The following is a 12,651-nucleotide window of genomic DNA, read 5'->3' as shown; positions in this document are numbered from 1 at the left end:
ACCTGCCTCACTCGTAGTCACACCGTCCTGTCCCTGACCATGGGCTACATCTGAATTAATTAACTTCATAGGTGTGACCACCTCCTGATACACAGAGTCCAGGTACTTCTCCCCCTCCCTGATGTGTCACAGTGTCTGAAGCTCAGACTCCAGCTCATCAACACAGAGCTGGAGTTCCTGTAGCAGCAGACACTTGTCACAGACGTAATCACCGTGAGCCTCAATGGGGTTCACCGGCTCCCACATCTCGCAACAGTAACACATCACCTGCTCCATTCTATGTAATTAATTAAATTTTTTATTGTTAGTTATGGACACCCTCTGCCCGATTTTAGATGCTAGTATCCCCTTTAATTAATTGGATTTAAATTAAATCAATCCCTCTAGTTACACCAGTTAAATGGTTTACCAACAGTCACTCTGCACCAGAAAGGCCTTATTAACTGCAACCCACAGAGTTAAAGTTTGAAAAGAGCACCTAACACCCCACTTACCCTAACTCACACTTCCCCAAACTCACAGCACTCTTTGATGACTCGCACTCAGTGCTTGCTCGCACTAGGACTGGTCTTTTTATACTGTTTGTTTGTTTACAGCCAAATGAGTCACCCCTGCTGATTGGTTAGAAAACTGGTTTCCACTGCCTGCTGTGCCAATTTACTCCTACTGCAGTGTAACCTTGTTTTACTCTTCTTAAACCAACAGAATCCCAAATATTTAACTTTTCCCCTTTACTTAAACTGCTTAAGCAATCTTATCAAGAATGATTTAAAGAGAAATAACAATTTAAGAACTTTCACACTTACCCAAACTCACAGCACGCTTTGATGACTCGCACTCAGGATAAAACTGCAGCTGGTTGGAATATTGGTTTCCGATTAAATTGCCTTAAGTTGCATTCATTGTATCAGAGCTCAGGCAAAGTTAAAAGGCAAAGGCAAAAGCAAAATGCTGCAAACGCTGGAAATCTGAAACAAAAACAGAAAATGCTGGAAACACCCAGCAGGCCAGGCAGAATCCATGGAGAGAGAAACAGAGTTAACGTTTCAGGTCGATGACCCATGGCTTTCGCTTGCTCCCGGCGAAGAGACTCGAGGTGTTCGGTGCCTTCCCGGATGCTTCTCCTCCAGTTTGTGCGGTCTTGGGCCAGCGATTCCCAGGTGTCGGTGGGGATGTTCTGACGAAGGGTCATCGACCTGAAGCATTAACTCTGTTTCTCTCTCCAAGGTTAAAAGGCACATGCATTCCTTGGGATATCTCAGTGTCTGAAACGATTGTCAGTCTGCCAGAAGCTGAGCAGCGTTGTTGCTCTAATACAAATGCTGTCTTTTATATTGTTGTAGGTTAACTCCGAATAGTTGAACAACCTTAAATCCCAGATCTGGAATGCGCTGCCTGAAAGGGCGGTGGAAGCAGATTCAATGGTAACTTTCAAAAGGGAATTGGATAAATACTTCAAAAGGAAATATTTGCAGGGATATGGAAAAAAAATTGGGGGAGTGAGACTAATTGGAGAGCTCTTTCAAAGAGGCAGCACAGGCACAATGGACTGAATGGCCTCCTTCTGTGCTGTATGATTCTATGATTCTATTATTTGTTTCCCATTCTCTTTGGCAGCAGTATTTGGGACCGGAGTTCATTCGGATGGCTGGGGACCCTGCGATGCCTTTAGATTTACCTGGCTCCATTGTGGTGAGAAATCTGCTTTACTGCATGACCGCTTTATGTTTTTTGCAAATCATTTGTAAATTCCGTTCAGCGACATGAACGAATGACGGTGGCTTGGCGGCACTGCTGGCAGCAGCAATGCACCGCATCACCGCTCTGGATCACACGTTCAATTACTCAGGAGAGCAGCCTGCAGGCTACTTTCAAATACTTCCCAGCAGTCGGCCTCGGCAGAGGCCTCGGCAATGACAGCAATGGTCTCTTCCTTAATTGTACAAGGTGAATGGCCCAGGTAGATCAGGGGACTGGGAAGGAAAAAGGAGGATTTCAAGTCCTTGTGAAAAAAAATTAAAAAGAATATTCATGCTTTTGCGACGCCATCAGCATTTAGAAGAATGAGAGGTGATCTCATTGAAACATACAAAAATCTTACAGGGCTTGACAGGGTAGATGCAGGGAGGATGTTTCCCCTGGCTGGGGACTCTAGAACCAGGGGTCACAGTCTCAGAATAAGGGGTCGGCCATTCAGGACTGAGATGAGGAGAAATTTCTTCACTCAGAGGGTGGTGAATCTTTGGAATTCTCTGCCCCAGAGGGCTGTGGAGGCTCAGTCATTGAGTATATTCAAGACAGAGATCGATAGATTTTTGAATATTAAGGGAATCAAGGAATATGGGGATAGTGCAGGAAAGTGGAGTTGAGGTAGAAGATCAGCCATGATCTCATTGAATGGCGGAGCAGGCTCGAGGGGCCGAATGGCCGACTCCTGCTCCTATTTCTTATGTTCTTATTTGTTTTTGACACCACCCTAGTTAATGATGTCAATTTGAATGGCAACCTGGCCAGAAGATCAGGACCTCCATTGCACTTTCATTTCTTTTAGGAACGTAAAGATATTTTGGGATTGGGTTGGAAAACATTCTTTCCTCCCAAGTATCAATGCTATCTTTCAAAGAACATAAGAATTAGGAGCAGGAGTCGGCCATTCGGCCCCTCGAGCCTGCTCTGCCATTCAATAAGATCAAGGCTGATCTTCAACCTCAACTTCACTTTCCTGCCCTAGGGGTGAGACCTTCTGAGGAAAAGAAAGTGAGGTGGATTTCAACTTTGTGCGATAGTGTAAACCGCGTGATAGCGAGTCGGCAGCCTGTTGTACATCTCTTCCCGTTTTTATTTCCATTGAGCTGAATGGGAGCGACGTGAAACGAAATGCCAATTCGCTATCACCCATTTTACACTATCGCACAAAGTCAAGCTCTGCCCCAGTGGCTTTTTCCCGCTCTGTAGACACATCTTTCAGTGATGTACTGCCTGCACGGTGATGCTATCTCCTCACCTCATACACATAGCAGGGGATTTTACTGGCAACTTTCCAGATAGTAACATGGTTCCCTGGGGACGGGCAGCTCCAGAGCAGGTTTCAGGCCGGTTTGAAGTTCCACACGAGCTGTTGGCATCCTAGCTGTGCCAGGACACATGGGCACACGCCCTCTAATTGACATCACCGGAGTGGCCTCACGGGGAGTGAGGTGCCACTTGTGTGCCAGTATATGTAATCTTCTTGTTCAAAAAGGGGATATACCTTAAACAAAATGTTCTGCTCCGAGATTTGCCTTCCTCTTTAATCGAAATAAAGACTATTACTGAAACATTGCCTGGCTAAAGCTTGAATTGAACATCTGTCAACTGACCCCCACTGCAGAAACACTACCACAATCTCAGGTAAAGAGTAAAATTGCAAATGTATTCAAAAAGAACGCGTTCACGATGCACTACATAAAGTGACCTTTCCCCCATAGATCCAAGGATAACGTTATTGTACAATATGTCAACTGGTTAATCACATTTTTCATTTCAAGAGTTGTTTATTTTATCAGGGTTAGATTTTTGCACTGTTCGTGATGAGGGACATCACTTCTGGAGAAGGGAACATCTATTCCTATTTGGACACCCAGTTTCAGCATTAAGTGTCTCCAGGTCAGCCATAGCACGGGAAGTTGTAAAGTAAAGCTCCCTCTGCTCTGCTCTAGTAGAGAACCTCCAACGCACTATAGTATGATCTTTCCCTGTTGCACAAAACAAATATAGTTGACAAAAGCTATTTGGACCATCTTAGCTCATTTGTCCAGAAGGGCAAAGCCCACAGTGCTCCTATCACAGCATCCAATTGGCTCTTGAGAGACTCTATGGGCTGGATTTTCATTCGGCAGTCGGGAAGGAGGCGGGACTACAACTTTCGGGTTTTAGTCCCGCCTCCATCGACGTCCGGCCAATCAACGCAATTTTTCCTTGATTGACCTTGTTGAGCCTGCCCAGCGGGCTCAGCAGGCCAATTAAGGGCCACCCGGCAACAGGTGACGTCACAGACTGAAATTTCATCTGTCAAGAGTTTTTGACAGATAAATATCAGTGCTTCACAGCTGTTTGAAGCTTTCAAAACCTGTACCTGAAGGAAATGCTATGGGGATAGGGCGGGGGAGCAGGACTAGCTGAAGTGCTCTTGCAGAGAGCCGGCACGGGCTCGATGGGCCGAATGGCCTCCTTCTGTGCTGTAACCATTTTATGATTCTAAGTGTTAATTAATCCTGAAGCAATTAGGGGATCTTCACTCGCAAGGAATGCGAGCTGGAAAATCAGGTCAAAAATGTTATAGCCTAATCCCTAACATGCACTGACTGTGAGCAGGGTTCCTCATTGGAAGTGCAGGGATCATTATCATTCCTGATATAATCCTAAACATTGCCTTTCACTGGTTTGAACCATTGCTTCCTTTTTCCTTGGTCATGGCTTACATTGAAGTAGTGCCCTGGATTTGGTAACACTCTCATTTATGAGTCAGAAGGTTGTGGGTTCAAGCTCCCATTCCCGGACTTGAGCACATAATCTAGGTTGACACTTCGGTGTCAGGGACTGAGGGAGTTACAGGTGCCATACTTGAGAACATTAAACCAAGCCCTCATGTCATTATAATCGGTAAATACTGATAGATTGTTCCCAATGGTTGGCAAGACGTAATGAAAGGGCACATACTTAAAGATAACCACAATAAAATTAAAGGGGAGGTTAGAAAATATTTCTTTACACACATTTTGGTTAGAATCTGTAGCCACGATTTTAACCTCATCTGCCTGGCCAGAACGCGGCGGGATTGGGTTGAAAACATGATTTACACCCCACCCCATTTTATGCTCGTGGAGTGTTAATTCGGGCGGGGTGTTAATCGGGCCTCCGATCTGACCCGGCCTGTTCTCCCTGGGCTGGTTAGATTAAAATCGGGGCTTGTAATCCTCCGCCACAAATCCTTGTTGAAGCAGAACGGATAAATTATTTTCAAACGAAATACAGTCATTTCTTGAAAAGGAGGAATATAAAAGCAGCAAGCAGGGCGGGTGGTTCGTGTGGTTTAAAAAAAAAACAGCGTACACTTGATGAGATGAATGTTCTGTGACGTTCGATGATTCGCTATATTTTGTCTTGCGGTGAGTACGGTTATGATCAGGCCCTGACCTTAGTCGAGTAATAGCTCCTCTTCTTTACAGAGCAAGAAAGGAAAAGTGCATTTATCACAGCGAGAGCTCAGCGTCATCCTACCAAATGGACAGTGTTTGGAAGTAAAATGCGATGTGAAGTCTAAGGGTGGTGATGTATTTGACATGGTTGTGGCTTATACCAACCTTGTGGAACACTTCTACTTTGGCCTTGCTTATCTCAAAGGTGAATTTTGCAGCAACTACCTGCCTATCGTCAAGGGTTCTTTTGTCTCCGCTATTAGCTAGTTCTGAAACGTTGCCAGTAGATCTTGTATAAACAAAGAATAGACAATTCAGCTGCTTTATTGTTTGATTTAGAGGCAACTCAATCATCCACCTTTAAAATTCATATTTTACGAGACTCAGAAGATCCCACTGGAGTTCAATAAGCATAGTTTCAGAATAAAGGGTCGCCCTTTTAGAACTGAGATGAGGAGGAATTTCTTCTCTCAGAGGGTCGTAAATCTGTGGAATTCTCTGCCCCAGAGAGCCGTGGAGGCTGGGTCATTAAATACATTTAAGGTGGAAATAGACAGATTTTTGCAAGATAAGGGAGTGAAGGGTTATGGGGAGTGGGCGGGGAAGTGGCTTTGAGCCCAAGATCAGCCATGATCTTATTGAATGGCGGAGCAGGCTCGAGGGGCCAAGTGGCCTATTCCTGCTCCTATTTCGTATGTTCTTATGTTCTAATTGGAAAATTGCAAGTTGAATACTTTCTTGTAGAGAATGAGAGATGTGGAGGCTTGACTTTGATGTCGGGTCAAGGGAAACTCATCCCAGAAACTCTGCCCCACGACCTGACCCAGCCTATCCAGGTCCCAGCCTAGTTTCTGGTCATTCTAGCGGACTCCTGCCACAATTACGGTAGAGTGCGGTAATGGATGCAAATATCCTCCCCCCGCACCCCACAGTCTCTGATATTTACAGACTAGGATGGGCCCAGGTTTGATCTCCATTGAAGGACTTGATGTCTTCAAACAGAAAAATTTGAGTGGGTGTGCTGCAGCTTTTTGTCACAGAAAGCTAATCCTACATTTCTTTTCAAGTGTAACAATGCACTCGTACAACTAATGTCCTCAAGGACTGGTCAATGTGAGTCACCCCCTCCCTCACTTCACATTACAGAGCTCTGCATTCACTGATCTGCTAGGAATAGATAGTTGGAACAGGGAGCAGTCAATATCATCAATAGGGCCGCAGTCTTATGAAGTTTGACTTTGTTTTTTCATCAAAAGATATAACCGAGAAATCGCAGAGCGAGGCATTTTAGTGAGCATTATGACAGATTATTCACTTGTAACCATGTGGGAGCTGCACTTTTCCTGAATTATTTTTTCAATTGACGTCAAACCAAAACATGTGTTCTGCAAACAGTGTGGGGGTGAAATTATGGAGTTTTACTGTATGAAAAAACATGATCCAATTTGTCAAAGTAAATTAAGGTTTAACAATGTGCAACTGTCGCTCTCACAAGGCAGATAGCGAGGTCTGTGGCAGCAGGTGGGGCTGATAGCAAGGTAGGCCCAACACCCCATAGCTAATAACGTGGAGATAAACAAACTGAATATCTTCACTGTTCCGAGAGTACAAACGTGACACCAAGTAATTTGAAAAGCTAAAGCATCTTTACAGAGACCTTTCTCGAGCAGGGCTTTTGCAGCACTTCTTGACCACAGTTTTGTGCCGATCTACAGCTCTGGCATGAGTCCAATAAGAAAATTAAATTTCATGGCTGGCAGGGGACATCTGGGGGAAAGCGCGATCGCACAGATGGGCTACCATACTCTCCAGATGGCACGGTAGAAGCCTTCCCTCTAATTATTTTGCGCTAATTAGAAGTGCAGGCCTTTTTTGAGGGGGCGTGTCAGTCATGAGTTGTTGGAACTAGGGTGAAGATCATCAAACTCCAAAGGTAGGAAAAGTTGTTTTGTAGTGTTTGTTTACGCACATGTTTGTATTAAGGAACAGACGCCCAATGGAATTGTAAAACGAGGCTCACTGGAGTGTATCATAAATCTGATGCATACACCAACCCTTCACTCCACTTGCCTTTCTTCAGTTTTCCCTCCTTGTTTCCTGAAGACAGTGACTCATACTGGTGTAACAACAGAAAATGCTGGAAAAACTCAGCAGACCAGGCAACGTCCGTGGAGAGAAACTAGAGTCAACGTTTCGGGTGAAAACCCTTTGTCAAGACTAAAGAAGCCCAGGAAATGAAATAGATTAAGAGGCCAGGCTGGGAGAGAACAAAAGAGAAGAGACATTAAGAGGTATTCAAAACGAGACGAGATGGTGATAGGACTAGTGGAGACAAAAGACGGCTCTAGATTAGGTGTGAAATGCGCTGGCAGAATGAGAGACAGCTGCCATGTGGGAGAGAGAAAAAAGAAAGAAAGAAAGAGGGGGGGAAAGGCCCTTTCCACTTTCCACCAGATGCATTTTCTGTAAAGTTGACTCTATTTTCTCTCCACGGATGTTGCCTGGCCTGCTGAGTTTTTCCAGCATTTTCTGTTGTTATTTTGGATTTCCAGCATCTGCAGTATTTTGCTAGTGACTCATACTGGTGTGTTGTTCAATGGGTGGAAACACCCATCTGGTACCTCACTCAGGTCCTCATTCTTCATTGATCCACCACGAGCACTGAGTGTTGGCAGAAGACCCATCGAGGACATTAGAACTGACTGCAAACCTCTCCCTCACCTGATGTCCACAAGCACACTTGTATTTTTATGTTTTTGCCTTGACTGAATTCAATTTTACAACTTTCCGTGATTTGAATTTATAAACACTGGGGCCGGAATTTTCCAGGGGGTCAGCGGGCAGGATTGGTGGCAGGCCGAGTGGGAAATTTGATATTTTTGACGGCGGGATCCCAACTCGCTCCCACGTGCCTTTCCTGATGTCGGTCTGTCAGCGCTGAGCAGACCCAACAGGCAGTGGCGGGCGACCCAATTCAGTTAATCAGTAGCTTGTTTAGAGCCACTTAAGAATGATTTTCAGCTCACCTTTTGCATTTGACAGCTTGCCCACAGGGTCCACGCTGGTCATGGACCACACCTGTCAAGCTGAGGTGGGACTTCAGTGGCCATTGAATCAGCTGATGAGTTAACAGCTTCAAATGTAAAGTAAAAGCTCCCACCTTACAGAGATATCTTCCCTCAGCCACAAGCTCTTCCTCACTGCATTTCCACAACAGATTCAGCACGCTGCAAGTCTTTACACAAGTCTCCATCCCCAGTCTGACCTCATTACCTCTCTCACCATTGACAGATCGCTTCTGTCATCTCTACTTCACCTGCCATCTATTCCATCAGCATGGGTGCCCTTTATACTCTCTCACCTTGGTCCTCAGAATCCCACCACAATCAGCCCCAACAACAGCAGCACCAGGCACACCAACAGCACCAACAACAACACCAACCTTCTCCACAATCAACTGATGCTGCACAGGGCAGAGGGCATCAGCACCCGACCATATTGCTGCCCAGGAGGCCAGGGATGGCCTCACCATGACCAGATTTACTTCACTTGACACTGTATACCCTGGCTGTCACATGATGTGCCAGGTTGGCACCACCCCACAAAAAGACCATAAAGCATCCCTACAATGCCCAAGCTATTCCTTTCACACTCATCACCATTGCAGGGGGTCCGGTATTTGTGTCACCATTCACTGTAACTGATTAAGTCACTTCCAAAGGTGCACACAAATCTGTCCAAGAACACAAAGTGTTGAAAATAAAGATTTAAATTTTTGACACCACATTAACAGAAACTTTACATGAACATTGCATAAAACACCCAAGTGTCTACCCTTGTGTGTCAGTATGATTGGACTAGGATGAGGGTGAGTGTAAGGGGTGGCTAGTGAGATGGGGATTTGATAATATAGATAGAGAGGGATGGGTGGAGGTGCAAGGTAAGTTGGTGTGAGTAAAGATGTGCAGGAGTAGGGTAGGGAAGGCAGAGTGATGGTGATGTGGTGAGAGGCAGAGCAGGATGAGGTTGAGTGTGGCTTTGCAGTAATGTTTCGTGATCCAGTGAAATCATTGAAAGGTTTGCGCCACTGCACCCAGGTCCTCCTGACCACATCCCTGCTTGTGCCCTCCTCAGCAATGTGCACCCAGGCTGTGTTGATCTCCTGGGGAGGTCTCTTCCGCCCATGGGAAAGGACGAGAACCTCCCTGCGTTCTGTGACTCCCTCCATAAGCATATGGAGCAAGTCATGGGAGGGCCTGGGTGCAGCCCTGTGCCTCTGTGCAGTGATTGTCCATGTTTGCAGCACCTCAGTGCTGCAGAACACTGACGGCACAAATGTCAAAATAAATTTGGCCGTGGTCCCTTTAAGGAAACCGGCTGATGACGCGTCATCAAATGACATCACCAGACCCGCTTCCTCTAATTGGCCGGGAACCACGCTGGGCGGGCTTAACAAGACCAATCAGGGGAAATTCATTTTACAGAGCGGGATTGATCGAGCAGCGGGGTCAGGACCCGCCACTGACGTCGCCCGCCACGGACCCGCCGAGGTGAGCAAAACCCCGGCCTTGCTTGCTATTGCAGCACCATAACCACCACGCTGCCATATACACAATGTGGGCAAGAGTTTCCACGTTGGGCGCAATTGACCATCTGGGCGCAATTTGCGCTAGTTTTCAGAAGTGTTTTTTTCCCTCCAGTTTCCACTCAAACTCATTTGCATATTGCCAAATGTAAAATCTGCCGTGAAGCAGCACATTCGGGCAGCGTTTTAGAATGTATGTTTTTTTTAAAAATTTGCATTAAACAATATTTGTTGATGGAAGAATTTGCCGCAGTTTTATAAATACAACTGAAAATGGGTTTATCACAAAAAATAAGCATTTTTAATCAAAGTGTCTCGTCCACCAGCTGTGAGTAACCGATTTTAAAGAACTGAAAATGACTTTAAAAAACTATAAAGAACCATTTACTGGTTACATTGGTGTACAGTAAATTCTTAGCAACAGTGTGGTTTCTTAGTAAATTCAAAAAATAAATATTTAAAAGCTTTTAAAACGTGCCTATTAGAAACATAGAAGATAGGAGCAGGAGTAGGCCATTCGGCCCCTCAAGCCTGCTCCGCCATTTAATGTGATCATGGCTGATCATCCAAATTCAGTACCCTGTCCCTGCTTTCTCCCCATATCCCTTGATCCCTTTAGCCTCAAGAAATATACCCAACTCCTTCTTGAATATATTTAGTGAATTGGCCTCAACTGCCTTCTGTGGTAGAGAATTCCACAGGTTCACCACTCTCTGGGTGAAGAAATTCCTCCTCATCTCTGTCCTTGTGCCTAAAATAAAAGCTTAATTTTAAGAGCCTCCTCGAAGGCTCGCAAACAGGCGCAACTAGCGGAAACCGGTTGTGGTGAGTAATTCGATCTGGGGACGTTTTCCAGCTTTGCGGGCAGGGCTGGCTTCTAGCGCACCATTTTTGAAATCAGCACAAAAGATCGCGGAAACTCGATTTGCGCTGGGCGTAATTTGCGCTTGAAATTCATAAGAACATAAGAACATAAGAAGTAGGAGCAGGAGTAGGCCATACGGCCCCTCGGGCCTGCTCTGCCATTCAATAGGATCATGGCTGATCCAAATCTAGACTCACGTCCACTTCCCTGCCCTCTCCCCGTAACCCCTAATTCCTTTATCTGCTAGGAAACTGTCTATCTCCATTTTAAATTTATTTAATGTTGCAGCTTCCGCAGCTCTCTGGGGTAGCAAATTCCATAGATTTACTACCCTCTGAGTGAAGAAGTTTCTCCTCATCTCAGTTTTGAAAGGGCAGCCCCTTATTCTAAGACTATGCCCCCTAGTTCTAGTCTCACCCATCAGTGGAAACATCCTCACCGCATCCACCCGATCAAGCCCCCTCACAATCTTATATGTTTCGATAAGATCGCCTCTCATTCTTCTGAACTCCAATGAGTAGAGGCCCAACCTACTCAACCTTTCCTCATACGTCAACCCCCTCATCTCCGGAATCAACCGCGTGAACCTTCTCTGAACCGCCTCGAGAGCAAGTATATCTTTTCTTAAATATGGAAACCAAAACTGCACGCAGTATTCCAGGTGTGGCCTCACCAATACCCTGTATAACTGCAGCAAGACTTCCCTGTTTTTATACTCCATCCCCCTTGCAATAAAAGCCAAGATTCCATTGGCCTTCCTGATCACCTGCTGCACCTGCATACTAACCTTCTGTGTTTCATGCACCAGGACCCCCAGATCCCTTTGTACTGTAGCACTTTGCAGTTTCTCTCCATTTAGATAATAACTTGCTCTTTGATTTTTTCTGCCAAAGTGCATAACCTCACACTTTCCAACACTATATTGCATCTGCCAAATCTCTGCCCACTCACTTAGCCTGTCTATGTCCTTTTGCAGGTTTTTTATGCCCTCCTCACTCACTGCTTTCCCTCCCATCTTTGTATCGTCGGCAAACTTGGATATGTTGCACTCGGTCCCTTCCTCCAAATCGTTAATATAGATTGTAAAGAGTTGGGGTCCCAGCACTGACCCCTGCGGAACACCACTAGTTACTGATTGCCAGCCCGAGAATGAACCATTTATCCCAACTCTTTGTTTTCTGTTAGATAGTCAATCTTCCACCCATGCCAGTATATTACCCCCAATCCCGTGATTTCTTATCTTGATCAGTAATCTTTTGTGTGGAACCTTGTCAAATGCCTTTTGGAAGTCCAAATACATTACATCCACTGGTTCCTCTTTATCCACCCTGTATGTTACATCCTCAAAGAATTCGAGCAAATTTGTCAAGCATGACTTCCCCTTCATAAAACCATGCTGACTCTGTCCTATTAAATTATGTTTATCCAAATGCTCTGTTACTGTTTCCTTAATAATGGACTCCAACATTTTGCCAACCACAGATGTTAGGCTAACTGGTCTATAGTTTCCAGCTTTTTGTCTACTTCCCTTCTTAAATAAGGGTGTTACATTAGCAGTTTTCCAATCTGCCGGGACCTTTCCTGAGTCCAGGGAGTTCTGGAAAATAATCACCAATGCATCCACAATCCCTACCGCCACTTCTCTCAAGACCCTAGGATGTAGGCCATCAGGTCCGGGGGATTTATCCGCCTTAAGTCCCATTATTTTACTGAGTACCATCTCCTTAGTGATTTTAATCGTGTTTAGCTCCTCCCCACCCCCCCCCCCACCCCATTGCCCCCTGTTTGTCCAGTGTTGGGATATTTTTAGTGTCCTCTACTGTAAAGACTGATACAAAATATTTGTTCAGCGTCTTTGCCATCTCCATGTTCCCCACCACTAGTTTCCCGGTCCCATCCTCTAAGGGACCAACGTTCACTTTAGCCACCCTTTTTCTTTTTATATAGCTGTAGAAAATCTTGCTATCTGTTTTTATATTTTTTGCTCGTTTACTTTCATAATCTATCTTCCCTTTCTTAATTAA

The 12,651-nt window shown here is 45.2% G+C and overlaps 1 protein-coding gene across 7 annotated transcripts in view; it reads left to right on the top strand.

The window, feature by feature from the left end:
- The window catches only part of ptpn20 (protein tyrosine phosphatase non-receptor type 20), a 505,217-nt gene that overhangs the window by 241,461 nt on the left and 251,105 nt on the right, over positions 1 to 12,651 (top strand). For 4 of the 7 annotated variants that reach the window (XM_085970356.1, XM_085970357.1, XM_085970354.1 and 1 more), the window contains exons 10-11: positions 1,618 to 1,692; positions 5,208 to 5,382. In XM_085970356.1, coding sequence (XP_085826482.1) covers positions 1,618 to 1,692; positions 5,208 to 5,382 — 250 coding nt within the window. The remainder of the gene's footprint in view (positions 1 to 1,617; positions 1,693 to 5,207; positions 5,383 to 12,651) is intronic. The other 3 variants (XM_085970355.1, XM_085970358.1, XM_085970359.1) reach the window with 3 other exon arrangements.

The sequence above is a fragment of the Somniosus microcephalus genome, chromosome 29 (genome assembly GCF_052327205.1).
Source record: "Somniosus microcephalus isolate GS21.2 chromosome 29, FLI_Smic_1.0, whole genome shotgun sequence".
In the NCBI taxonomy this organism is placed as follows: Eukaryota; Metazoa; Chordata; class Chondrichthyes; order Squaliformes; family Somniosidae; genus Somniosus; species Somniosus microcephalus.
This window is presented reverse-complemented; position numbering and strand designations above follow the sequence as displayed.